This window comes from Phyllosticta citriasiana (genome assembly GCF_038021145.1).
Source record: "Phyllosticta citriasiana strain CBS 120426 chromosome Unknown IWZ02scaffold_1, whole genome shotgun sequence".
NCBI classification, from domain to species: domain Eukaryota; kingdom Fungi; phylum Ascomycota; class Dothideomycetes; order Botryosphaeriales; family Phyllostictaceae; genus Phyllosticta; species Phyllosticta citriasiana.
In genome coordinates this window covers 336,436-358,659 of record NW_027117278.1, presented here as the reverse complement: position 1 = coordinate 358,659, position 22,224 = coordinate 336,436, and the positions used below count along the sequence as shown (strand labels likewise).

The 22,224-nt window shown below is 56.7% G+C and overlaps 9 protein-coding genes across 9 annotated transcripts; 4 read left to right on the top strand and 5 right to left on the bottom strand.

Annotated features, from left to right (window-relative positions):
• Positions 1 to 376: 376 nt before the first annotated feature.
• IWZ02DRAFT_438354 (inhibitor of growth proteins N-terminal histone-binding-domain-containing protein) lies at positions 377 to 2,209 on the bottom strand. Its single transcript, XM_066766722.1, has 3 exons — positions 1,833 to 2,209; positions 1,538 to 1,785; positions 377 to 1,489 (listed from the first exon to the last, which is right to left on the bottom strand). Exons 1-3 carry the CDS (start codon positions 1,882 to 1,884, stop codon positions 566 to 568), a joined length of 1,224 nt encoding a protein of 407 aa, XP_066626775.1. The 5' UTR covers positions 1,885 to 2,209; the 3' UTR covers positions 377 to 565.
• A 118-nt stretch (positions 2,210 to 2,327) lies between these two features.
• On the top strand, positions 2,328 to 4,191 carry IWZ02DRAFT_411467 (histone deacetylase 3). The gene has a single exon (XM_066765721.1). The coding sequence runs from the start codon at positions 2,661 to 2,663 to the stop codon at positions 4,155 to 4,157; it is 1,497 nt and encodes a 498-aa protein (XP_066626774.1). The 5' UTR covers positions 2,328 to 2,660; the 3' UTR covers positions 4,158 to 4,191.
• A 3,016-nt stretch (positions 4,192 to 7,207) lies between these two features.
• Positions 7,208 to 9,704, top strand: IWZ02DRAFT_2483 (calcium/calmodulin-dependent protein kinase-like protein). Its single transcript, XM_066763146.1, has 4 exons — positions 7,208 to 7,897; positions 8,027 to 8,077; positions 8,178 to 8,422; positions 8,492 to 9,704. The coding sequence occupies exons 1-4, from the start codon at positions 7,340 to 7,342 to the stop codon at positions 9,642 to 9,644; spliced, it is 2,007 nt and encodes a 668-aa protein (XP_066626773.1). The 5' UTR covers positions 7,208 to 7,339; the 3' UTR covers positions 9,645 to 9,704.
• A 1,333-nt stretch (positions 9,705 to 11,037) lies between these two features.
• On the top strand, positions 11,038 to 11,799 carry IWZ02DRAFT_466831 (peptide methionine sulfoxide reductase MsrA; the record flags this gene model as incomplete). The annotated part of the gene is made up of 2 exons (XM_066768522.1): positions 11,038 to 11,311; positions 11,426 to 11,799. 2 exons carry the CDS (start codon positions 11,038 to 11,040, stop codon positions 11,797 to 11,799), a joined length of 648 nt encoding a protein of 215 aa, XP_066626772.1.
• A 288-nt stretch (positions 11,800 to 12,087) lies between these two features.
• On the bottom strand, positions 12,088 to 12,585 carry IWZ02DRAFT_369623 (Mss4-like protein; the record flags this gene model as incomplete). Its single annotated transcript, XM_066764447.1, has 2 exons — positions 12,088 to 12,424; positions 12,500 to 12,585. The coding sequence occupies 2 exons, from the start codon at positions 12,583 to 12,585 to the stop codon at positions 12,088 to 12,090; spliced, it is 423 nt and encodes a 140-aa protein (XP_066626771.1).
• Positions 12,586 to 13,903: 1,318 nt separating this feature from the next.
• IWZ02DRAFT_369470 (major facilitator superfamily domain-containing protein) lies at positions 13,904 to 16,090 on the bottom strand (the record flags this gene model as incomplete). Its single annotated transcript, XM_066764437.1, has 4 exons — positions 13,904 to 14,339; positions 14,392 to 15,441; positions 15,488 to 15,650; positions 15,904 to 16,090. The coding sequence occupies 4 exons, from the start codon at positions 16,088 to 16,090 to the stop codon at positions 13,904 to 13,906; spliced, it is 1,836 nt and encodes a 611-aa protein (XP_066626770.1).
• A 928-nt stretch (positions 16,091 to 17,018) lies between these two features.
• Positions 17,019 to 17,709, bottom strand: IWZ02DRAFT_370082 (uncharacterized protein; the record flags this gene model as incomplete). The annotated part of the gene is made up of 3 exons (XM_066764482.1): positions 17,019 to 17,109; positions 17,156 to 17,493; positions 17,539 to 17,709. 3 exons carry the CDS (start codon positions 17,707 to 17,709, stop codon positions 17,019 to 17,021), a joined length of 600 nt encoding a protein of 199 aa, XP_066626769.1.
• Positions 17,710 to 18,880: 1,171 nt separating this feature from the next.
• IWZ02DRAFT_428875 (acetamidase) lies at positions 18,881 to 20,819 on the top strand (the record flags this gene model as incomplete). The annotated part of the gene is made up of 2 exons (XM_066765946.1): positions 18,881 to 18,921; positions 19,010 to 20,819. 2 exons carry the CDS (start codon positions 18,881 to 18,883, stop codon positions 20,817 to 20,819), a joined length of 1,851 nt encoding a protein of 616 aa, XP_066626768.1.
• Positions 20,820 to 21,180: 361 nt separating this feature from the next.
• On the bottom strand, positions 21,181 to 22,074 carry IWZ02DRAFT_370002 (uncharacterized protein; the record flags this gene model as incomplete). The annotated part of the gene is made up of 1 exon (XM_066764476.1): positions 21,181 to 22,074. One exon carries the CDS (start codon positions 22,072 to 22,074, stop codon positions 21,181 to 21,183), a length of 894 nt encoding a protein of 297 aa, XP_066626767.1.
• Positions 22,075 to 22,224: the final 150 nt, after the last annotated feature.

Below are 22,224 nucleotides of genomic sequence, written 5' to 3'. Positions count from 1 at the left end.
CTGTTTGGGATGGCCCACGGCGTCAGGGGGCTTGCTTGGTCGGTGGGTCGGCGCAATCGATAGCGGCTGCAAGGGCGGTATGTGTGTAATTGTGTGGCGTGCAGTGTTTGGGGGGAGGGAAGTCCCGGTCCAACTGTCAACAACAGAGACCTAACGAGCGTTGTGGCGAAGGACGTTTGAGGGTGTTGTAAGTACTGAGAAGGGAGAAAGGGTGTTGTGAGAAAAGGGAGAATGCTGTGCTTTCGCATGAGCTGCGCAACGCCGCGGGGGCCAGGGGTCCCCAGTCGCAATCATTCTTTGACCGTTTGGTGCGCCCATCTCTGCGGACGCTAGGCACATCTCCGCCAACGCGTATACGCGGGCACCGCTTCTAGAACGTCTGCTCAATTCGACTCTTTGCCATGGGTATAATATTTGACGTCTACAAATCCTCCGTCTGCATTGCCAATCCCAGCCCTCCGTCGTCGTCGTCGCGCGCCATCTGCTGCCAGCGCCCCTAAGCGAACACCAATCATGCATCATGGCCAGCGTCTCGCTCTCCAATCGTAACCTTGCTGACGCAGCCTTACCGGATCTTTTTCTTCTTCTTGTCGTACTTGGAGTTGGGATCGCAGATGGGGCACAGCCACTCGCCCTTGGGTTCCTGCGCCAGCCCCACACATTCCCAATGGAACCATTGGATGTCGCACTTGGGGTTGTCGCATGCTACCATGTCGCCGAAGCTGACGCGCTCGCAAATGCAGTACGCTGTGTCGTCTGCGTCTTCTTCCATGTCGGCTCCCTCGTCGTCTGCTGCCCCGTCGTGGCCCAGCGCCGACGCGTCCTCGTCTGAGCCATCACCGTCGCTGAGCACGCTTTCGTCGTCGCCTGTCGTTGATGGCGATGCTCGCGTGCTTCCCATGAGCCTGCGCGCCGACTTCTTCGAGATGCCTGCCTTTCCAATCTTTTTACGATTGGCCTTGCCAGGAAGTACCGTCTTGGTCTTCTTCGTTGGACGTGGCCCGGCGCTTCCAGCACGGCTACCTGGCGTTGCGACCTTGGGCGTTCCAGGACCCATCGAAGACTGGCGCGCGAGCGAGGAAATAGCTGAGGGAATGGACCCAAGGTGTAGGCGTCGTCGTTTGGTCTCGCTGCTCACTGACATTTCTCGTTGCCTGTTTTGAGCAGCTGCCAAATTAGATCCAGGAGGCATGTTGCCCTGGTTAAGTATTGTCCCAGAGCCGCCGACTCCAGGAGAGCCGACAGTTCGTGCTTGGCCTGTCACATGTGCCAACCTCTGCATCGTCAAGGCTGCGAGCGGTTGCGATACTTTGGTGTTGGACAGGGAAGGAATGGGAGTGTTGGCTCCTGTTGCGTTGGATGACACAGGAGGCACGAGATTTCCTGGAGAATCACGCAGCAAAGAGGGGAGCTGAGGGTCATGCGCTATTGAGCCATCTGTTGTCAGGTCCTTGATTTTGATGTCCAGACGCTTTACGTGGCGGTCCAGCTGCGCCGCGTCAGTAACACAGCTCTATGACAAAACCACGAAACCTACAAGTGAAGCAGCCTTTTCGGCCAGTGCACATTTCTCTTCTTGTAGCAACTGTGCCTTGTCGTAGTTTTGGAGGATTATTTTGCTGTATGCCTCCTCTTTAGGGTTCTTCATCAAGCTTGAGTTGAGCTTGACAAATTTCTGGAGGCTGCCGTCGTGGCGTTCGATTATGTTGGAGCAAGCCTGAATCTGGTGCTCTTTGGCTTGCATCTCTTCATACAAGTGGGTCACTTCCGCAGGCAAATTCGCAACTTGGGAATGTCAGTAAAGAGGCGTGAGTTTTGGACGAGTGACGTACCATCATGAATAAACATCTCGAGCACGGAGGCTGGATCGTCGGTGAGGGCCATGGTGAGAGATTTGGTGGCTGATACTTAAGGGAGGGACGAGCTCCCGAAGGTGCGAAGAGAGCGGCGCGATGAGCCGATCAGAGAATAAAGTCAGAGGAGAGATAGAGGCTGATGACGCGACGACGAAGATGCGATGAGAAAGCGCAACCACTTGATGGATGGCAAGACGTCTGTAGCGACGGCGGGAAAACAGAAGAAAATTTAGAGCAAAACCAACACTTCCAGTACGAGCCAAAGAGGACGAATAGAGTCTACTGAAAAGTAGAAGCGTTAGCGTGTCAGTGATCAGGCTGGTGGAAATGAGTTGCGAGCGGTTCGGAATTCTGATCGTCGCGACGTTTGGGACAGGAAGGCTTCATCACGTGAGTGGTCTAAATCCGGTGAGCGGAAGATAGCCGCATCCAAGTTGGGCTTAGCGCCCGCCGTCAATCTCGTCTCCATCTCCGAACGATCCCCCAGATCGGTTCCTGGCTGGCGTGTTGCACCTACCAGACTTCACTTGCCAAACTTCATCTCTTCCAGTAGCCCAACCTCTCACACGTTGCCCCTTCAGGCCAACACCGAAACCAAGAAATTCAAAGCTGTCATAGTAGACACCCATCAGTTTCACAGGCCAGCTGTCAGCACAAAATCCATCACCTGCTGTACCAAGAAAGAGCAAGGAATCATTCGCAAGGCTTTGAAACTCTATATTTTTGAACCTGCGCTGCCTCAGTCTCGCGCAACTTCTCGGCGCAGAGAGAGCGCGAGGGCGGAGTCCGCCCAGCCCCCTCGAGATGGCATTTAACAACGAAATCGTGCAAGCATGGGTAGCGCCAGACCCATCGCCGCTCACAACGAGCGTCGAGTATCTCAGTTACAAGAAGCTCAGCGCGGCCGACAAGGAGCGCGTGCACCAGATGGAGGCCGAGGAAAACGGGATTGAGCGGCCGCAGGGGTACACCGTGTCATTCCACTACAATCCGGAGGTGGAGCAGCATCACTTTGGCAGCAAACACCCGATGAAGCCGTGGCGGCTGCAACTGACGAAGCAACTGGTGTTCGGGTACGGTCTACATTACGCCATGGACCTGAATGAGTCGCTACCAGCGTCCATGTCCGAGCTGGCGCGGTTCCACGACAACGACTACCTCAACTTTTTGCGCTACATCAAGTCGCCAGCAGACATACAGAAGCGGCATCGCGAGGAGCTGAACCGCTATGTCTTCACCGATGAATTCAACGACTGCCCCATCTTCGACGGCATCTGGGACTACGTGACTCTGTGCACAGGCGCGACGCTCGAGGCGGCGCACTCGCTGTCCTCGGGGCAGTCCGACATTGCAATATCGTGGTCTGGAGGCCTACACCACGCCAAGAAGCGACAGGCATCGGGATTCTGCTACGTCAACGACATCGTGCTGGCTATTCAGCACCTGTTGGAAAAGTATGTACGCGTATTGTACATTGACATTGACGTGCACCACGGCGACGGCGTCGAGGCCGCCTTCTTCAACACAGACCGCGTCATGACGCTCTCCTACCACAAGTACGGCGAGTTCTTCCCCGGCACAGGCGGACCCGACGACACAGGACCCAAGGGTTACACCGAGCCCGGCGCCTACTTCTCGCTCAACGTCCCGCTGGAAGACGGCATCGACGACAAAGACTACGAATGGCTCTTCCGACGCATAACAGGGCGAACAATCGAAATCTACAAACCGCAAGTCATCGTCCTACAATGCGGCGCCGACTCGCTCGGCGGCGACCGTCTCGGCAAATTCAACCTCAACATCAAAGCGCACGGCAAATGCGTCGAGTTCGTCAAATCGCACAACCTGCCGATTCTGATCCTGGGCGGCGGCGGCTACACGCCGCGCAACGTGGCGCGCACCTGGTGCCACGAGACGGCGCTCTGCGTCGGCGCGACGCTGCACGACGAGCTGCCCAGCTACATCCCGTACCGGCAGGCGTTTGAGGGCCCCGCGCACGGCACCGGCCTGCTCTACCCGGAGCTCAACATCAAGCGCCTCTCCCACCCCAAGACGTACGAGCGCCGCGATCTCGAGAATTGCGCCGCCCGCTGTGAGGACCAGCTCCGTTGCGTCATGCATCATCCCGTCGTCTCCATGGCGCGATACCCCCAGCTCGGCACCGTGCTCCGCGCGAAGCAGGAGGTCGATGCTGAGATTCGTGAGGAGCTGGAGGACAGAGGTATTCAGGATGAGGTTAAGCGGCGTAGACAGGAGCGCGCGACGGGGCGCAGGGGCGAGTATAGGAGCATTGTGCACTAAAGCGGTGAAAGCGTTGAAGAGAACATGAAGCAATTGCATGGTCGTAGGCTATTTATCTATCTACAATGAAAACTACACGATTGAAGCGGGCGTTAAGTCGGTCATGTTCCAAGGCATCGATATCGGATCCCTATCCCTGTATGCCTTGCCCTCTCGCTGCTCTTCCTACACGTAGCCAGGTCGGTACACATGCTTGGTAGGCGCCAGTCCAAGCCACCGTGCCCGCCATGGCCATACACGGTTTGCTCACAGAAGTGAGAAAGATTTAGCGTCAAGCGTAGAGAAATTTCGTCAGGACTGTGCACGTGAAGAATGGCGTGGATCCGCGATGCTTTAGTCAGTGGAGATTCTTGTGTATGGGATGCTTTTACAGTTTCTTTGACAGTAGACATGGATCGGAGAAGCCGTCAGGCCAAGAGAAAGGAGTTGGGCCGCTTGAGCGGTGGATAGATGTGTTGCGTTTTGGCGAGTGAGTTTGCTGTTGTGAGACTAGTAGTTATCACGACTTGGACGGACATTGAGGGCTTTAATTGAATAGATGGAAAGTTGGTCTGATGAACTTACAGTCTGTGTGTACATTGTGAAGAAGTAAAGATGTTGCTTTGGATTTACGCTGTAGAGTAGGGTGGTTCTTTAGAATTGCGATATAGAAAAAGATGGTGCTTTGACGTCGACCGCAAGCCCGACTCTCGTTTTGACAGGGTTGATTAGTCGTGTCTGACACAGTCGAGGGACCTAGGGCAGAGCATCTGTCGACCGCGCTCTTGGCTGTGGCCATGTCGACCGCACCATCTCGTCAGCGGGGTCATCTGCAAGAGGCCAAACACGTCGTTTCATGTATACCGTTCTCTCAGTCGAAATCCAGAGTTCGGACACCCGAATGGACGAGATCGAATGCGCTTTGCTTCTTGATCTGCCTTGGCCGTTGGTGGCCTGGCTGTAAAGAAGGGCGTGTCAATGGGGTCGGAGCGCACGGAAATTTCTAATGACTACAAACTGGGGTTTGGACTTGAGGAGGGTCCAACGGTGGGGGTGGAGAAGGGTTGTGGGCTTTGTGCGGCTCCACATGCAGCTTCGCGTGGTGGCCTTAGCTCCAGGACAGCCGAACCCCGGCAGGCTGGGTTGTTGGTAAGCAAAATTATTTGAGCTTTGAGCTTTTGAGTGGCCACAGGCGGGCGGGAGAAAAACTGGCGTTCTTGTTTCTTCCTCCACGCACCCGTTCACAGCAGCGAAGGCTCAGCGCGGCAAGGTTGGTGCTCCTGGGATCATCTCTGCCGCTCAAACATGCAATCTTGCAGCAGGTGGCCCACGCTTGCTGTGTAGTTCCCGGCGCCGGGCTCGCGCTAGTGCGCTTTTCGCCTCCAGGCCGATGGCAGGGCCGTTGTTTTGAGCGCCGGCGCTCGCGCTTTGCGGATTGACGCCTGGCGGAAAAAATCCACAAGCACGGCCCATGTCGCGCATGTCCGGTTGCGTCGGGTCGTTGGCACATGCCTCTTGATGTTTTGGCCAGGCACTTGGAACGGCTTGAGTCAATGTGCAGGCGCCACGAGAAGGGGAAAACTAATAGCAGAGGCGAGAGAATTGTGCACAGCATTGCGGCACGCCTTGGGTGTGGACAGCCATTGGCCGTGGAGGGTAGCGAGTTGACGTAGTGACGGAGATCAGGAATAGCATGGCAGAGCAAGCGTGCCGGACCGGTACAGAGCTGAGCCGGACGTCAAGTCTCACGTCACCAGTTCAGGTCGTCGCGAACTTGGCGGGAGCAGGACTGAGGCGAGGCAAAGAGAACCAGTGACATTTGGCTTGGTGTGGATGATCCTTGCCGATTCCAACAGTCTGACGACAGAGGATCGGATGCCCGGGCAGCAAAGTCGAGCGACAGGACCCTTTGGCTGCCATCTATGTTCCCGTCACCCTCATGATGCCACCATGCATCGGACCGAGATGAGGCCCAACAGCCACCGCGTGCGGGCTGGTCTCGAAGAGGATAGGGCGTGAGGATTGGAACAAACGGCGGGCGACGGGCGGTAAGGGGGATTTGGAGAGCAAAGAATGCGGTGACGTGTTTGAGCGCAGGTGGCGCGGTGTTGACGGAGGAGCTGGCGTGAATGGAGAGCAAGAGCAAGAGCAAGAGCAAGATGGCACGGCGGTGGTCGTTGAGTTGAGGTTTGATCATCTCTCTGCCCGTCAGGGACCTGGAGACGAGATGGATGCATATGTCTGGTGCTTGACGGGAGAGTTGAGATGCATGGGCTTACGTCATGCAGGTCCATGTCCTGCCTTGGTCTGGGGATTTGATGCAAATGGAAAATGGGATCAAATTATAGCTTCATGTATTCTGGCCAGTCGGCCGCCCGCGCCGTCGCTCTGTGGCGCATACAGGTACCACTGCTCGTATCTCTCTCTCTCTCTCTCTCTCTTTCTCTCTCTCTCCCTCTCAATGCCCAATGACCCAGTGCTCCCTCCTGGCCTGACCCAGACGTAGATATGACTTATGACTTGTGCCCATCTCCCGCCTGCCCGCCCACCTCTTATGCTTGCCAGGCCCCCAGAGAGCCGCATCAACAACACCATCCTTCCCTTGCCTCTACCTTCAGCCTTCCGTCAGCGTGCTGCGCTCCCGTCGTCTTCCCTCGTCCTGCACCGCCTCCCGCCACCTTCTGCCGCTCTCACCGACTGGCCTCGACGACAGTGAAACGGAGCAGAAGAAACAGACAGACAGACAGCATGCCGATGATCGAGGTGAGAATAATCCTGCTTCAGCCCACGCGGTAGACGTCTTGGGTGCCCGGCCGACCTGGAGGGGTGCGGACCAGGAAGACCAAGACCAAGACCAAGACGGTGCTCGCTGCCACCCGAAATGCGCGCCCTGCCTGCCTGGAAGACCTATGTCATAGGCCCTCCGCCCACTCGTCATACCTACCCTTTCTCAAGACACTGCCTGCCTACCTACCTTCACCCATCCCCCTCCCCGCCGCCGTCCACTCTCTTCTCCATCACCACCGCCCGACTTCTCTTCATCTCCGCTCCTCTTCTCTTCCCATTCGCCCGACAAGCATTCCCTCTCCAAGCCTCAACCACACTCCATCTTCTTTCGTTCTACACACACTGCCCGACGCGCTGTTGCGCCTGCTTTGTTCTCCAACTCCTCCTCCACCTTCACCTCTACCTCGACACTGAACATGGCCACGATACAGAACTTCAAAAACTTCCTCCGCCATGGGAAGCAGGCTCGCGCCGCCCACTCGCCTCACGGCGAGCCCACGACCAACGTCTCCCCCGTTCACGCCCACCACCAGCAGCAGCAGCGCAACCACGCACCAGCCCAGCCCGAAACCCACGCCTATGCCGTGAGCGATCCCAATTTCGCCGACCACAAACCGTTGCAACAAGCGCACGTTCCTCAGGCAGATTACTCGGCTGCTGCCGTCAACAACCAGAATGTCGCTGCTCGCGCAGGTGACGCTGCTGCACGAGCCGCTGGAGATCATCACAAGGCACAAGCCGCCGCCAAAGACAAGAAGGCTGCCTACGACCCTTCGGTGCTTGAGCGCATCGTCGCCGAGGAACGCGAGAGCAAGGGCAAGATGCCAAGATACCCCGGCCTCGACCGATGGATATTGATCGAGAAAATGGGCGATGGCGCCTTCAGCAACGTCTACCGTGCAAAGGACAGCCAAGGCCAATACCCCGAGTGTGCCATCAAGGTCGTCAGAAAGTTTGAGATGAACGCGAACCAGGTACGTGGCCGTCTTTGTTTCGTGGCCCGTCCATTTTGTTTGTCGCCAGTGTGTCCAAATGTTGGTGTGTTTGCTGCGCGTTCTGTCGTCATCCCTTTGCAACTTCGTGCCAACGTGGTGGTGGCTTAGGGCGACAAACACCTTCATCCGGATGTCAAAAAGGTCCCCAAGACTGTGGAGGTGCGCATTCCACTGACTTGAGCGTGCTGGCGGCTGAGGACACGCATCCCCTCCCAATCGTATGTATCTTCCTTTGACATGGGCTGACTCTTTCGTGCAGAGAGCAAATATCCTCAAAGAGGTCCAAATAATGCGGCAATTGGACCATCCCAACATTGTCAAGCTCGTCGACTTTTCGGAATCCAGGCAATACTACTACATTGTCCTCGAATTGTGCCCTGGCGGAGAGCTTTTCCACCAGATAGTGCGCCTCACGTACTTTAGCGAAAATCTGTCACGTCACGTCATCGTCCAAGTTGCAAAGGCTCTAGAGTATCTGCACGAGGAGGCCGGAGTCGTCCATCGGTTCGTCATGCTCCCTGCTTTGTCCCTTGGCTCGCCCCCACCATCACATTACTGACGTCATGCCTCCAGTGACATCAAGCCTGAGAACCTTCTGTTTTACCCAGCACCCTTCATCCCCACAAAGAACCCCAAGCCCAAGGCCTCTGATGAGGAGGACAAGGTGGACGAGGGCGAGTTCGTCAAGGGTATTGGTGCTGGCGGCATCGGCACCATCAAAATCGCCGACTTTGGCCTGTCCAAGGTCATCTGGGACAGCCAAACTATGACGCCATGCGGCACCGTTGGTTACACGGCTCCCGAGATCGTCAAGGATGAGCGCTATTCCAAGAGCGTCGACATGTGGGCCCTGGGCTGCGTGCTTTACACGCTCCTGTGTGGCTTTCCTCCCTTTTACGACGAGAGCATCCAGACTCTTACCGAAAAGGTCGCGCGGGGACAGTACACGTTCCTATCGCCCTGGTGGGACGACATTTCCAAGTCGGCCCAGGATCTCGTGTCGCACTTGTTGACCGTGGATCCCGAAAAGCGCTATGATATCAAGCAATTCCTCAACCATCCCTGGATCCGCGAGTCTGAGGAAGAGACGCACGCTGCTGCCGATGCACCCCCGCTAGCGACGCCACTCCAGAAGCAGCCGCCGTCGGTAGCATCAAACATCCCCCCAGCCCAACTCGCATACCTAGACGACATTCCCAGCGCTGGCGGCCGGCGGATGGACTTCCGCTCGCCTGGTGCAGTCAACCTGCGCGAAGTCTTTGACGTGAGTTATGCTGTGCATAGACAAGAGGAAGAGGGCAAGCGCCGCAAGAACTTCAAGCAAGGATACCGCGGCGCCAACCCCATGAATAGCCTCAACGCTCTCGACGAAGAAGACCTGTACGAGGAAGAGGAAGATGGCCAAAGCGCACCATACAACGCCAATGCCACTGACCTGCCCGCCAAGCTGCCCAAGAGCCAGGCTGCCGATGTTAGTTCGATGGAGCAAAAGATGAAAAACACATCGCTTAGCGCGGCGGCGCAAGCACGGCAGCAGGCAACCAGTGCAGGCCAGCAGCGAGGATATGGGCAGCATTCTCCTAGCGTCGCAGCCGCTGCAAAGCGCCAGGTGCGCAGCAAGGGACCCTTTGAATTGAGCCTCGACAATGCGACGCTCCTCGGCAGGCGGCAGCGAAAGCCGGAGCCTAGCAGCTTGCGAGAGCAAGTTGCGGCGACAGGGCCTTGAATACATTGGCCACGCCTTGGTTTCGACGTTCCTTTTGCAACTCCACTCCGTAGCTTTTCATTGTCGCTTGGATAGAAGAGGATCAACCAGCTATCCAGCGACCGATTGGCGGCCGGCTAGCTACATGCCCTCCACAGAGGATTCGCTGTTGTTCTCTTCCAAAGTGCGGCCTGCAAAGGCATTGCTCGACTCAACCTTCACCACCAACTCGCGATAGACGATCACACCATCATCATGATTCTCTGAAGCGACTGCTGCTTCGATGTTTGGAGCCTTCGGATCGGCGGACAAGGGCAGTAACAAAGGTGGAAACAGGATAGGATTTACACCCCCGCTCTTCTTTTTCTTTTCCTCTTTTTCTCTTCCAAATCCAGTGCGGGCTCTCATCACATGGTGATGCGGCTAGGCAAGGCAAGGACACGGCGCTCTCTTTTCTCATTTCTCTTTGCTCTCTTTTCGATGCCCTGAGATTCAGCAGCGAGCCCCCCTTTTCTTTCCTGCTTTTCTGATTAATGCGAGACTACCACGGCGGTTTCATGGAGCATGGGGATGATGAGTGGTTGGCGAGGGCAGAGCAAAGTGTCGGGAGACAGTGAGAATGAAGGATGAAAGTAGTTGATTCTATTGTGCCAAGTCGATCTATCCGCCCTGGTGAATGGCACACTTCAAGCACAACAGTGGCAATGACTGAAAGCTCCCAAAGCTCAGCTACAGTAACGACAGCTTCTTGGATGCAACCACTGCAGAGCATGACGAGTAGTCGTAAATGCATACTTCCCTGATCAGATACCGCAGCCACATAGCAGCCAATTCGTCCGACGCCTACAGCGATGGCAGCGGGCAACACAAGAGCGGGGATTTGTCAGATGCGGGGTCGACACGCGCTACAGGTACTCGGGCTATTCCCGATTCTGGCGCTGGTGAGGTCCATGTCCCTTTCTGGGATGAGGGCAGTGCAGCCGGGAGATCCATGACGCCATCGGCGCAACACGGCAATTCGAAAGCAGAATGGTGGTGCAATTGATGGAGCTGAGTCAGTGCACTTTTCCACCAAAATCTGTGGAATCTCTGCGTTGGAAGCTGATCTATAGTCCATTGACGAAATCAAGCGGCACACGGATCAAACGCCTGGACGTCTCGAACGCTACCCGCTCCAGTTTTATCGCCACTTGGTACTGCCCTTGTGTATCCGCCGACGACTCCGAACTCTCCCAGGAATCCATCTCACGACGACGACGACGACGACGCCTTCTTCGAACAAGTCTAGATCTTTCCTCGCCTCCTCCGGTCTCGCTCTCTCTCCGCCCTTTTATTCCTCGCCTTGGCCGTCTACCTCGCCACCACCAATAGTCCCACAACACAAACCACAACCACAACCGCAGCAACAAGCGTCATGGCATCGTCCCTCTTCTCGCGGCTCATGCGGCCCTTCTCCACCACCGGCGCCTCACTGCGCGTCGTCGAGAACGGCGGCAGCAGCGGCGCTGATGCCGCCGCAGGCACGAAATATGAAATCGCGACTGTGGCCGCGGGCTGCTTTTGGGGCGTCGAACACAAGTACCGACACACGTTCAAGGGGAAGGGGTTGCTGGATGCGAAGGTCGGGTACACGGGAGGTGATACCGAGCACCCGAGTTATCGCGCCGTGTGTGGCGGGCGGACGGGTCGTACGTTTCTCTTCCTACACATGTCCCTCGCTACTCCTTCTGAGTGGTGGTACTTGCGATCTTTGGTTATTGTTTTTGCTAATACACATATTTCTTTTTCGGGCGGTTTGACAGATGCCGAAGCCCTCCAAATAACCTTCGACCCGACCGCCCTCTCCTACCGCACGCTCCTCGAATACTTCTACCGCATCCACGACCCCACGACGCTAAACTCCCAGGGCCCCGACACGGGCCCGCAGTACCGCAGCGCCATCTTCTTCCACACCCCGGAGCAGGAGGCCGTCGCGCGCGACGTCACCGCCCGCGCCAATGCCGAGTGGTGGAATGGCAAGATCGTCACGGATATTGTGCCGGCCGGTAAGTGGTGGGGCGCTGAAGAGTATCACCAGTTGTACTTGGATAAGAACCCTGGCGGCTATGAGTGTCCGACGCATTTTGACAGGAAGTTGAAGCCGTTGAGTCGGCCGGAGGGGGAGAGTCAGTTGTAAGAAGATGGAGAAGCTAGCTTGGGGGGTGGGGGTGGGATTTACTGGTCGAGGTGAGGAACTAAGGCATATGTTCAGTCTGTATTGAGGAGGCGAACTGGGGGTTGTTGAGGGAAAGACATCAAGACACAACAGAATTCACGCAAATTTTGTACAGAGGAGAAAGCAAAATGTGTTCAAGTTGTTGGAAAAGACATCAATTGCCCGACCGGACCTACCACCACCACTAGCCTCGTCATCATTCGACCTATCACCATCATCACCAACACCATTCACCGACGCCTTTCCTACTCACTCCGGCGGCAACGTCTCAAAAGTCTCGGCAACCTGCTTCACCCACCCCCACCTCACCTTCCCAAAGATCTCAGCCCCGGGTTCAAACCCGTCCCCTCCCTCAAGCAACACCGTCCTGAGCACAACCTTGTCATCGCCCATAACCGTCTGGTGATGGAAGGGGTGCGAGGTGCAATTAGGACAGTAATAGCAGTGCACGGCGCTACCGCTCTCGCCCGCATACGTGTATTTCTTCAGCGCGTCGCCGCCGGCGCTGAAAGCGAGGGCCGCGCGCGGGATTATTTGGTTTAGGGTGTAGGTGCTGCCCGACAGGGATTTGCAGGTGTTGCAGTGGCTGCGGTTGGGGTTAGCGGGTTTGCCTTTGGATGAGGAGGAGTGGGAGGGGAGAAGGAAGGACATGGCGACGCACCAGACGATGTGCTTCGCTTGGTCCGGCTCGAGCTTGACATGCCACTGCGTCTGCCCGCAGGCGCACTGGCCGTGATACGTCGTCATGATGGCAGAGGCGATGGAGGCGGTCTTCGTGAGTGGAGGAAGAGGTAGAAGAGGGCGTGTCTCCTCGCATTAATATCTATGAGGATGGGGTGTGTTGGCTGCTGCGCGGTCCGTAGACTTTGCATGTAGGTAAGGTACCCCGACGCAGCGGTCGAGTCTGCTGCACGGGATGGGATGGATGGAGGGAGGGAGGGAGGGAGGGATGGAACGCGGCAGTTGAATTAGTCAGTCAATCAATCAAATATACTGCGGCGACGCAGACGAGACGCGAATCAGATTGATTGACCGCAAAGCTTTCAATTCCAGCCTCTCAATCGTTGGAGCAAGAAAGATAAGAGAGCAAGACAAGGACTCTGTGTCGAGGGCAAAAGGCCAACGCTGCTTTGTTAGGTGGGTAAGTAGACAACGCAGGAGTTCCCTTTCTCTCTCTCATCGACACACACCACCAATAAACACCTTTAGCAGCAGCTCCCGGCGCTCTCCTGCCTTCCTGACTCTCCGTTGCAGAAACAGCCACGCAAATCAGCACAGACTTGCTCCCAATCGAAAGACGCTCGCTCTCCCCGATGTCGCTTTTTCAAATCCTTTTGCTGTGTGCGAGGGGGAACGGCAGGTTGGTTGGATTGGATGGAGCCAGCCAGCTGCCCCGCGATGATGTCAGATGTGGTGCGGGGCATCGTGCCGCCCGCTGGCGCCAGTTGTGAATGATTCGGTGCATGCATGCATGCCTGCGCCCTGAGTGAGTGCAATTCTCAAATTCCAAATTTTTCTTTCTCATTTGTGCATATGTTATGCTCTGTCGTGGCGTCTGTCGAGTCCCTTCAAACCAACCTGCGAGGGCGAGCGAGGCTTTTTACTTGATCCACCCATGCAGCTTTTTGGTTGGCATCTGATTTTTTGGCATGCAAGTGCGAGTATTCCAAATCTTCCGAATATGTGCATGGCGGATTCTTTCAAATATTGCAACGCCGACGACACGAAACTATGGACAAACTTGTCTATCTCGCTGATCCAGAGACTGCGCGTCGAGGCGACTGATCTTGCTTGCCATGCCGAGTGTCTGGACGCCTGATTGCTCAATTGAAGCAAAGGCGCTAAATGGCGTTGCTTGCGCGCTGGATTCGTCATTTGGGAAGAATGCTGCTGGCGTGTTTGCAACCAACGCAGTCGACGAAGAAACCTAACGCGAGTAGAATGAGGTTGTAGGGATGAAAGAGAAGAGTCGAGGACGAGAAGAGATGCAGGGCGCAGGTACAAAAGACGTGATTATTTATCCCGTATATACCACTGCCACCATCTTTTCACAGGTCCGTCCCAATCACGGCGTCGAGCTCGTCGGACTCGCCACGGCAACGCTGCCAACAGCCCCGTAATCGATCCTCCCCACCAGATCCGCCTGCCGGACCTCCGCGCCCGTCCCCGCATTCGCGAGGCCCCTCCCGCCAACAGCGCTCCTAACGCGTCCGCCGTCGGCGCCGGGCATCAGCCACTCGCGGGCTTCCTCGGCCTCTTCTTCGATGCGCTCGCGCTCCAGCTTGCCGCTGCGACGCCAGACGAAGAGCGCGAGGGCCGTGCCGACGGCGGCCGCCAACGCCGTCAGAAGCACGTTGATCGGGATCGGGTTCCCGTCAAAGGCGCGGTGCGTCAGCGCGTCGAGGCCCGACTGCGCAAAGTTGAGGAGGCCGGCGAGGCAGATTATGAGGCCGTAGACCTTGCCAAAGGTGGCGAAACCAAAGACTTTGGCGGCGTAGTCGCTGTGGCGGGTTAGTTCTTGGTTGGTCATGGTGAGGGAGAGGGGCAGCTTACGAGACGCAGGTGTAGTAAAAAGGCCGGTACAGCACAAAAAGGCAAATGTTGGCGTAGGCGGCCCACATTTGCGGAATGACGCCCAAAACACCGATGGTCGTGGCAAAAACGACAAGCAGACTGAGCACAAACGGCGTGCTAGTGTTGTCCAGGACAAGTCCAATGAAGGGCACACTGAGGACGCCGCCCAAGGGAAGCGCAATGTCGAAGAATGTGTTGACTTGTACTGCCGCGTCCCAGTCGCCCAGCAGGTACTCGTACTGCGCTCGCACCGTTGCCACAAAGTAATTGATGCGCGTCATTTGAATGACGGTAAAGAGCGTTATGAGAACGAACCATGGAGACTTGATCTGCTGCGCGGCGCTTCGGCCATGAAGTGCTCCCCAGACACCGCTGGCCTCCTTTTGCTTTTCTTCCGTCTCCGTCTGTGCAGCCACAGCATCCTTGTTGCCCAAGAGGGCCGTGACTTCGGAAGCGACGCTTTCGCGGCGCCGGCGCCGGGCGACGCGCAGATTTTCGACCGTTTCTGGGTCCGAAATGTCTTCATCCGAGTCGTGGTAGTCGGTTGCTGCGTCGCCGCTGCGGGTGATGAGCTCGCCAACGGTCTCGTACGAGTGGCGCGGCATCAGAGTGAGTTGTATGATGAGGATGTAGACGGGTATAACGAGGTACACAAGAAAGAACTTCTTCGGGGTGAAGGAGCCCTGGCTGGCCTGGTAAATCAATCTGTAAACCAGAAAGAGGGCGGACGAGGTATCGAATGCTCCCGTTAGCAGGGCCAGTATCAGACCCGAGTACTTGGGAAATGTGTTGCTCAACTGGAAGGACGAAATGAACACAAAAGGACCACCGAGGGCGAGGAAAAGATAGCCGGGTATATAGCCGTCAAACGACGCGTCTGCTGCCAATGCAAAGAAGAGAGCGCCAATTGTGAGAAAAAAGACCCCAATGATGCCGCAAACTCGCGGGCCAAACCGATCGAGGACCGCGCCGACTGGCAAGGCACAGACGTTGGTAGATACGGCAGCTACGGTGAACATGAAGTTGAGTCTGGAACAGCTTAGTAAAGAAATCGTCAAGGAGGCAGTCAACGTACCTCAGCTCCTGCTCGTAGCACACGTGTGCGCCGTTCTCCAGTTCGTCCTGCGTACAACGATCTCTGTACACGCCCTCTTCTATAAGCACGGGCTTGAGCGCCGCATACCCAAAGACAATGCCTGCTGCAAAAAGGCAATACACGATGGCGGCCACGACCTGCACTAAACACATCAAACGCCGTCAGTATGCGCTACCACGTCCAAGTCGGCGCCAGAGCGCCCTCTCCGTCATGTGCCAGCAGCTCCGCCAGCCCGTACGCGTTCGTTCCCCACCGCATGCCGCCGCCACGGGCGACGTCTCGACACGGTCATGCAAATCGCGCCAGGCCGTCTGTAGCCCCAATCGCTCCTCCTCGCCAACATTTGCCTGTTGCAAAACAGCGGCAAGCGTTCTCGTGGGACAAATGGTACTCACATGCTCTTTTGGTCCCACTCACTTCGAATGCGGGGACAAGCTCCTCGTGGGCCGGCTGGCTCCAAGCGCCACCGTCGACGGGGTTGAAGCTCAGCGTCCGGCGATGGCTGCCGGCGGGCGAAACGGAGCGACTGCGCCAGCCGGATTCGATGTGCTCGATTGAGCCCGAGCGGTGGACGAGCGACATGGCCGCTGCTCGGGATGTGGTGCGTAGTTGTTCTCAAACTGTGTCCGGTGGCCAGTCGAGGTTAAATAGTAGGGCAGAGATGGACGGGACAAATCTGGTGGACGGAGGCGAGTGAAAGAGAATTGGAGGTGGTAAAAGAGGCGGAATAAAGGACGGAATGGGCAAAAAATTAATAATGAGAATCAGCAGCGGAAGGTGTTGCGAGACGGAAATAGGAAAAAAAGCAGGTGGGCGCGTGATGGCTACAGTGGTTGGGCTGACGGCGCAGGACGAGTTGCGGGTAGCGAGTTTCGCTCTAGACCTGTTCCGTGGGCGGGTGATTGGGCCTGGCCTGGGGCGAACGGCGAGGGACGGAGAGAGAGGATTTTGTACAAGGTGAAGTGGAGAAGAAGAGGGAGCCGGTAGATGCGATGCGATGCGATGCGATGCGATAGTCATAAGTACGGACAGGTATGTAATTGTGGTCGAGTAATAGCTGAGGGTCAGAGGTGCCGCCGCCTTCTTCTAGACCCAGAGCCGCCTATTTCCTTGTCCGGCCTAGCTGCTTTAGGCAACGAGCTAGGTATGCTGTGTCGCCCATCAAATATTTCACCACCCACCCACTCAATGTGAACAACAGCCAACGCCAACCTGTAATAATGTCCCTGCTATTACATTAAACAACGCTGGTAACCCTTGTCAACACGGAAACCGAACCGAAAGCGAGAGGAAAAAGCGAAGTAATGAAGCCCAAACCAACGCCTCGCCATGCTCGACCTCCCAATCTGTAGACGATTCCAACCTTCACATGAACCTTCTCTTTTCCTTTTTTTTTTTTTTTTCTCCCTTCACATTTGCGTCTATGAACACCAACTTCCGCAAGTTTCCTTTCGTGTTTGACACACTCTCGGCATCTGAAGTTCCCCAAACCCCGCAGATATCTATCCGTCTAGGGCTCGTCCTTGGGAGGGCCGGCATTTGCCTTTTTGTTCTTCATGAAGAGCGTGGGGAGGAGAATGCACGACGTGCTGAAGAGAATGCTGCACAGAGTCAGTTTTGATACCCGCCCTGATTCGATCAACGTACCACAGCGCAATGCTCAGGCCCCATATGGCCTTGGTTTCGAAGCAGTTGGCCTTTGTCGCTCCGGCAAATGATGCCAAGCTCAAGCGCGAACCACTGACGTTCAGCTTGGACGCTATCGACGTCACATACGTGTAGGCCGACGCAGCCGTCTGCGAGTTGGACGCGTTGGAGAGCCGATAGCAGTTGAGAAATGAGATCGGCTTGCCGAGGCACACGGCAACAACGATAAAGGCAATCAGAAGGAGGAAGTCGAGGCCTGCCATGACAAAGAGACCCAGGTAGGCCTCGGACCAGAAAAAGGCAATGCTGACGGCGCAGTAGAGAGTCGCCAAGCAAGTCTGTCACAGTCAGTATTTGACGTCTCTCGTCAGAGCATGACATACCACCACGAGCGTGCCCACCACTTCTTTTGGCGGCTCAATGCCACTCGAGACAATGTCGTTGACAAAGTTGGCAGCAATCCCGACAACGATGATCATGCTGACAACCTCCAAAATTCTGACCAGGGCAAAGGTCTTGCTCAAAGGAGCAGCTCCGTAAGCGGGAACAGGCATGATGAAAATAAAGGATGAAAAATGGAAAGGGAATGCTGTCAAAGCAATTAAGAGTCGGGCTCTGCCGGCAGATTAAGGAGTGATTTTAGCTGAAGGAGCTTCAAGGAGCGTTTGCAGAAAGAAACCGACGAAGGAGATGATAAAAAGAGCAAGGAAACAGGAGAAGGAAAGCTGGCTGTTTGCTGCGATGTGAAGTGGATGGTTCGATGGATCTTGACTTGATGCCGACCTTCTCGTCTCTTATACCCATTCTCCTACCTTTGTTGAGAGACAGGTTCAGACAGCACAGACTGTTTCTATTCTTGCTGCTTTGGTGTTGAACGGCCATGGGAGGGTTTCACGGCCATCTTCAACAGACGCTCGAGGAGCCAATCAAAAATCAACGACACACTAGATCTGGCATCCCCAGATGAAGCAACGTCTAGATCTTGGTCCAGGATTTTGTGGCCCACCAGCGCGGCGCTTAACGGCTGGGGGCAGCAGCTCGCGCCAGGGCCACCACAAAGCGCCAGCGACGACGATGACCAGTCAAGACACAATCGTCGCCCGCAACTCGCGCTGCACAGCCACCTCGATTTGTTTCTTGTGTCTGGTGCTACATCTGTTTCCACGTCCCAGTCAACGAGGCAACCATCCGGATGTCTCAACGCAGCTCCGCGGGAGATCTGAGGCTTGCCGACCTGTAGTTTGCACTTCATGGCTGGCGGAGGATCGCTGTTGCAGTGGAGAGGTTCACGCAGAGGTCTCGACTCTTAGCCATGGCGCGCGGAACGGCGCATCATCTGGATGAGTGCTCTATGACGTCTGCTGTTATGCTCACGCGAGCAGTCCTTTCCATGGGCGCCAATTTCTTCCGAGTTGAATGAGTGATACAAGGCCGTTGGAATTACCAGTGAGGAATTCGCAAAGAGCGACGTGCCAAAGACGAGGCTACTGCAGGAGACGACTAAAATATTCTGTCAAGTGGACTTGACACCTGCAACCACCTAAAAGGCAAGTCGACGCGAAAGGGCGGGCGTGATAAGCTCCCACTCCGCACGACAGCTCAACGGCTCGCTGAGCCTCTCCCGGACAGCCCCGTCTTCATTCTCGAGCCTCTCCATCCTCTGAGATGCTCCAATCTCTTCTCCCCAATCCCTCACAACAGTCCAATTGAAGCGCCTCGAGCAGCATGGTCTACCCGCTCGATTACTTTCAGCACAGGCGCGACTGGTACGTGCTGGAACCTCTCCACAACCCCGCATCTTCCCCCACGCCTCACGACTCGCGTGCCCTGAATTGACAACTGACATGTAAACAGCCAGCGCAAGCAGTCCCATCGCGCCTCCAAGATTGCCACCTTGCCGCGCGACTATCTCTACCCACTGTCGCCTTCCGAACGAACAATCCTCGGCAAGCCCATCCAAGAGCTGGTACAAGACGTGCACAAGCAGGTCGCCAGCCCCCTCGATGTGCTGCGCACGTACGGCAAAGTCGCCGTCAAGGCGCACGAAAAGACCAACTGCCTGACCGAGGTCTTGTTCCCCGAAGCCGAAGAATGGGTCGTTAATGGCGAAGTCAATCTCAACGGGCCCTTGGCCGGCATACCCGTGTCGCTGAAGGATTCGATCGCGGTGCGCGGTTTCGACGTCAGCGTCGGATACTCGAGCAAGACGGGCAAACCGTACCCCAAGGACGGACCCATGGTCAAGCTCCTCAAGGACGCCGGCGCCATTCCCTTTGTCAAGACCAACTTGCCCGTCACGCTGCTGTCCTTCGAGTCTACCAATGACGTCTGGGGCCGCACAACCAACCCACACAACTCGAAATATTCTCCTGGCGGGTCGACAGGAGGCGAATCGGCTCTCCTCGCCTTTGGTGGCAGCCGCATTGGTATTGGCTCGGACGTAGCAGGCTCAGTGCGCGTGCCAGCGCACTTTTCTGGCTGCTACTCGCTGCGCTGCTCGACAGGACGCTGGCCCAAGGCCGGCATGGACACGAGCATGCCAGGTCAAGAGGGCATTGCCAGCGTCTTTAGCCCCATGGCGCGCACCCTCAATGACCTGACGTATTTTACGCGCAGCTTGATCAAGATGCAGCCGTGGAAGTACGACCACTCTGTACACCCCATCGAATGGCGCGATCACGTCGAGGAAGAGTTCCGGGAGAAGAAGAAGCTTCGCGTAGGCGTCTTGCGGACCGACGGCGTCGTGGACCCCTCGCCAGCGTGCGCGCGCGCCCTACAACAAGTCGCAGCAGCGCTGAGCGCCGAGGGTCACGAAGTCTACGACGTGGAGCCTCCCTCATGCTTCGAGGCGCTCAAAATCGCATCCCACCTCCTCAACTCTGACGGCTGCCAAACATTCCTGTCGTGGTTCCGGACGGGCGAGTGGAACGACGCGGGGGCCGCGCAGCTAAGCTTCTACGTGCGGCTGCCGCGGCCGCTCAAGTACCTGCACTACCTGTGGGTCAAGTACGTGCGGCGCGACGGGCTGTGGGCGGAGCTGCTACACGGATGGCACGCAAAGAGCGCGTACGAGCAGTGGCAGCTAGTTGCGCAGCGCGAGGCGTACAAGGCGCGCTGGCACGCGTGGTGGCGCGACGAGGCGCAGATGGACTTTTTGATCACCGTCCCCAATGCTACCCCCGCCGTCCCCCACGATGGCATGAAGCAGGCTGTCAGCAGCTGCGGTTACACGTTTCTTTTCAACTTGGTGAGTTTGCTTCCCTGCCTGACCCCGTCTTCGGATCCCCACACACCACCACTATCGACGCGGACATACTGCTGCAACAACAATAAACCACGCACTCAACGGGCTCGATGCCTGACTCACTGTCTGACTGACTGTCTGTCTGTAGCTCGACTACGTCGCCGGTATCCTCCCCTCCCCGTCACGCACGTCGACCGCGTGCTCGACGCGCTGCCGGCGTCGTTCAGCGCGCGCAAGCTCAACGGCGTCGCCCGCGGCGCCTACGCGCACTACGACGCGATCAAGATGGAGGGCCTGCCCGTCGGCGTGCAGGTCGTCGGGCAGCGGCTCGAGGAAGAAAAGGTCGTCGTTGCCATGGAGCGCGTCGAGGAAGCGCTAGACCGGAATGGCGGCCGCTATCAATTGTTGGAGGTGGATTAGAGGTGTGGGTTGCTGGGGTGATGGAGACGGAGGTTAAGTGAATGGGAGAGATGATGGGTAAATTGCTTGGTTTGCTTGATATTCCCAAGATAGTCTGTCGTATCGTGATTGGTGGTTGTCATTACATTAAGCCATGCCATGGCCATACAAAAAATTGACATGAATTCAAAATGGCAAAGAAAGAAAAAGAGAAAAAAAAAAAAAAAAAAAAACACAACGCAGCCCACACCCTAAATGTTCACACACGCGCAATGATCAACGCTTAATGCCAGTCAGTCAGTCAGTCAGTCAGTCACCCACCCAACAAGAGCAAAGAACCCACAGTCATCGAAAATCAGATCAGAGCAAGATCCACCCACCCTCAGTACCGCAGAGAAGCAAATCGGGTGGCCCAGAGCCTCAACGACGCAATGCTCGCCTCCAACTCCTTGACGACATTCTCGTTCGCCCACCCGCGCTCCGGACCCCACTCGATGCGCTTGCCCTCAGCGCGCGTGACGCGGATCAACTCGACCATGAACGGGCTATTCTTGGCCACACCGGGGAAACCATCAAACACGACACTGCTTATACTCGGGACCCTGGGAAAAAGGTCGGCCAACAAGCCGGCACAGAATCTCGTAAAGTCGTCGCTGCGGTGACAGCCGGTGAAGAAGTCGGCGCTGCGGCGAAAGCCGGCAGAGAAGTCGTCGCCGGCCGGGTCGCACTCGACAAAGATACGCAGCGAGCGCCAGGCGCGGGCGTCGGCGAGGCCGAGCAGCGGGCTGGCGACGTCGCCCCAGGTCGACGGCAGCCCGTTCCAGCCGGGGCCCAGGCGCAGCTCGACGGTGGTGATGGCGGCGCGGCAGCGCGGCGAGAGGCGCGCGAGCAGCGGCTTGCGCGTGTGGATGAAGCGCCCGTGTACGGGGAAGAGTCGGAACGTGTTGCCGCCGTAGAAGACGCGATAGGCTTCGTCGTGCAGCTGGCGCGAGGCGAGGAGGAGGCGGAGGCGCGGCGAGAGGGTGTACGTGTTGGATGGGTCGAGGTCGATTGTGTGGGGCACGAGGAGGATGTGTTCGTAGATGCGCAGGCGGACTTCGGCGGGGAGGTCGAGGAGGCGGAAGGGCTGCTGCGGTTGTTGCGGTTGGTGGTGGTTGGAAGTTATGATGGACTTGGAGACGGCCGCCGTTGTTGTTGTTGTTGTTGTCGTCGTCGTTGTCTGCGTGAAGGCGCCCGCGGACGGGGCCTCGGTCTTGATGGAGGCTAGGACGGGCATGGTGTCGACGAGACGGACGGCCGGCCGGACAAGTTGGGTAAAGAAGCACGAGAGCAGCAGCAGTGGTGGCAATGCGGTCGACTTGCGACCTAGAAGTTTAAGCAGCCATCTTGACGCTGGAGGGAGGAGAGCGGAGGGTAGCAATGTTAA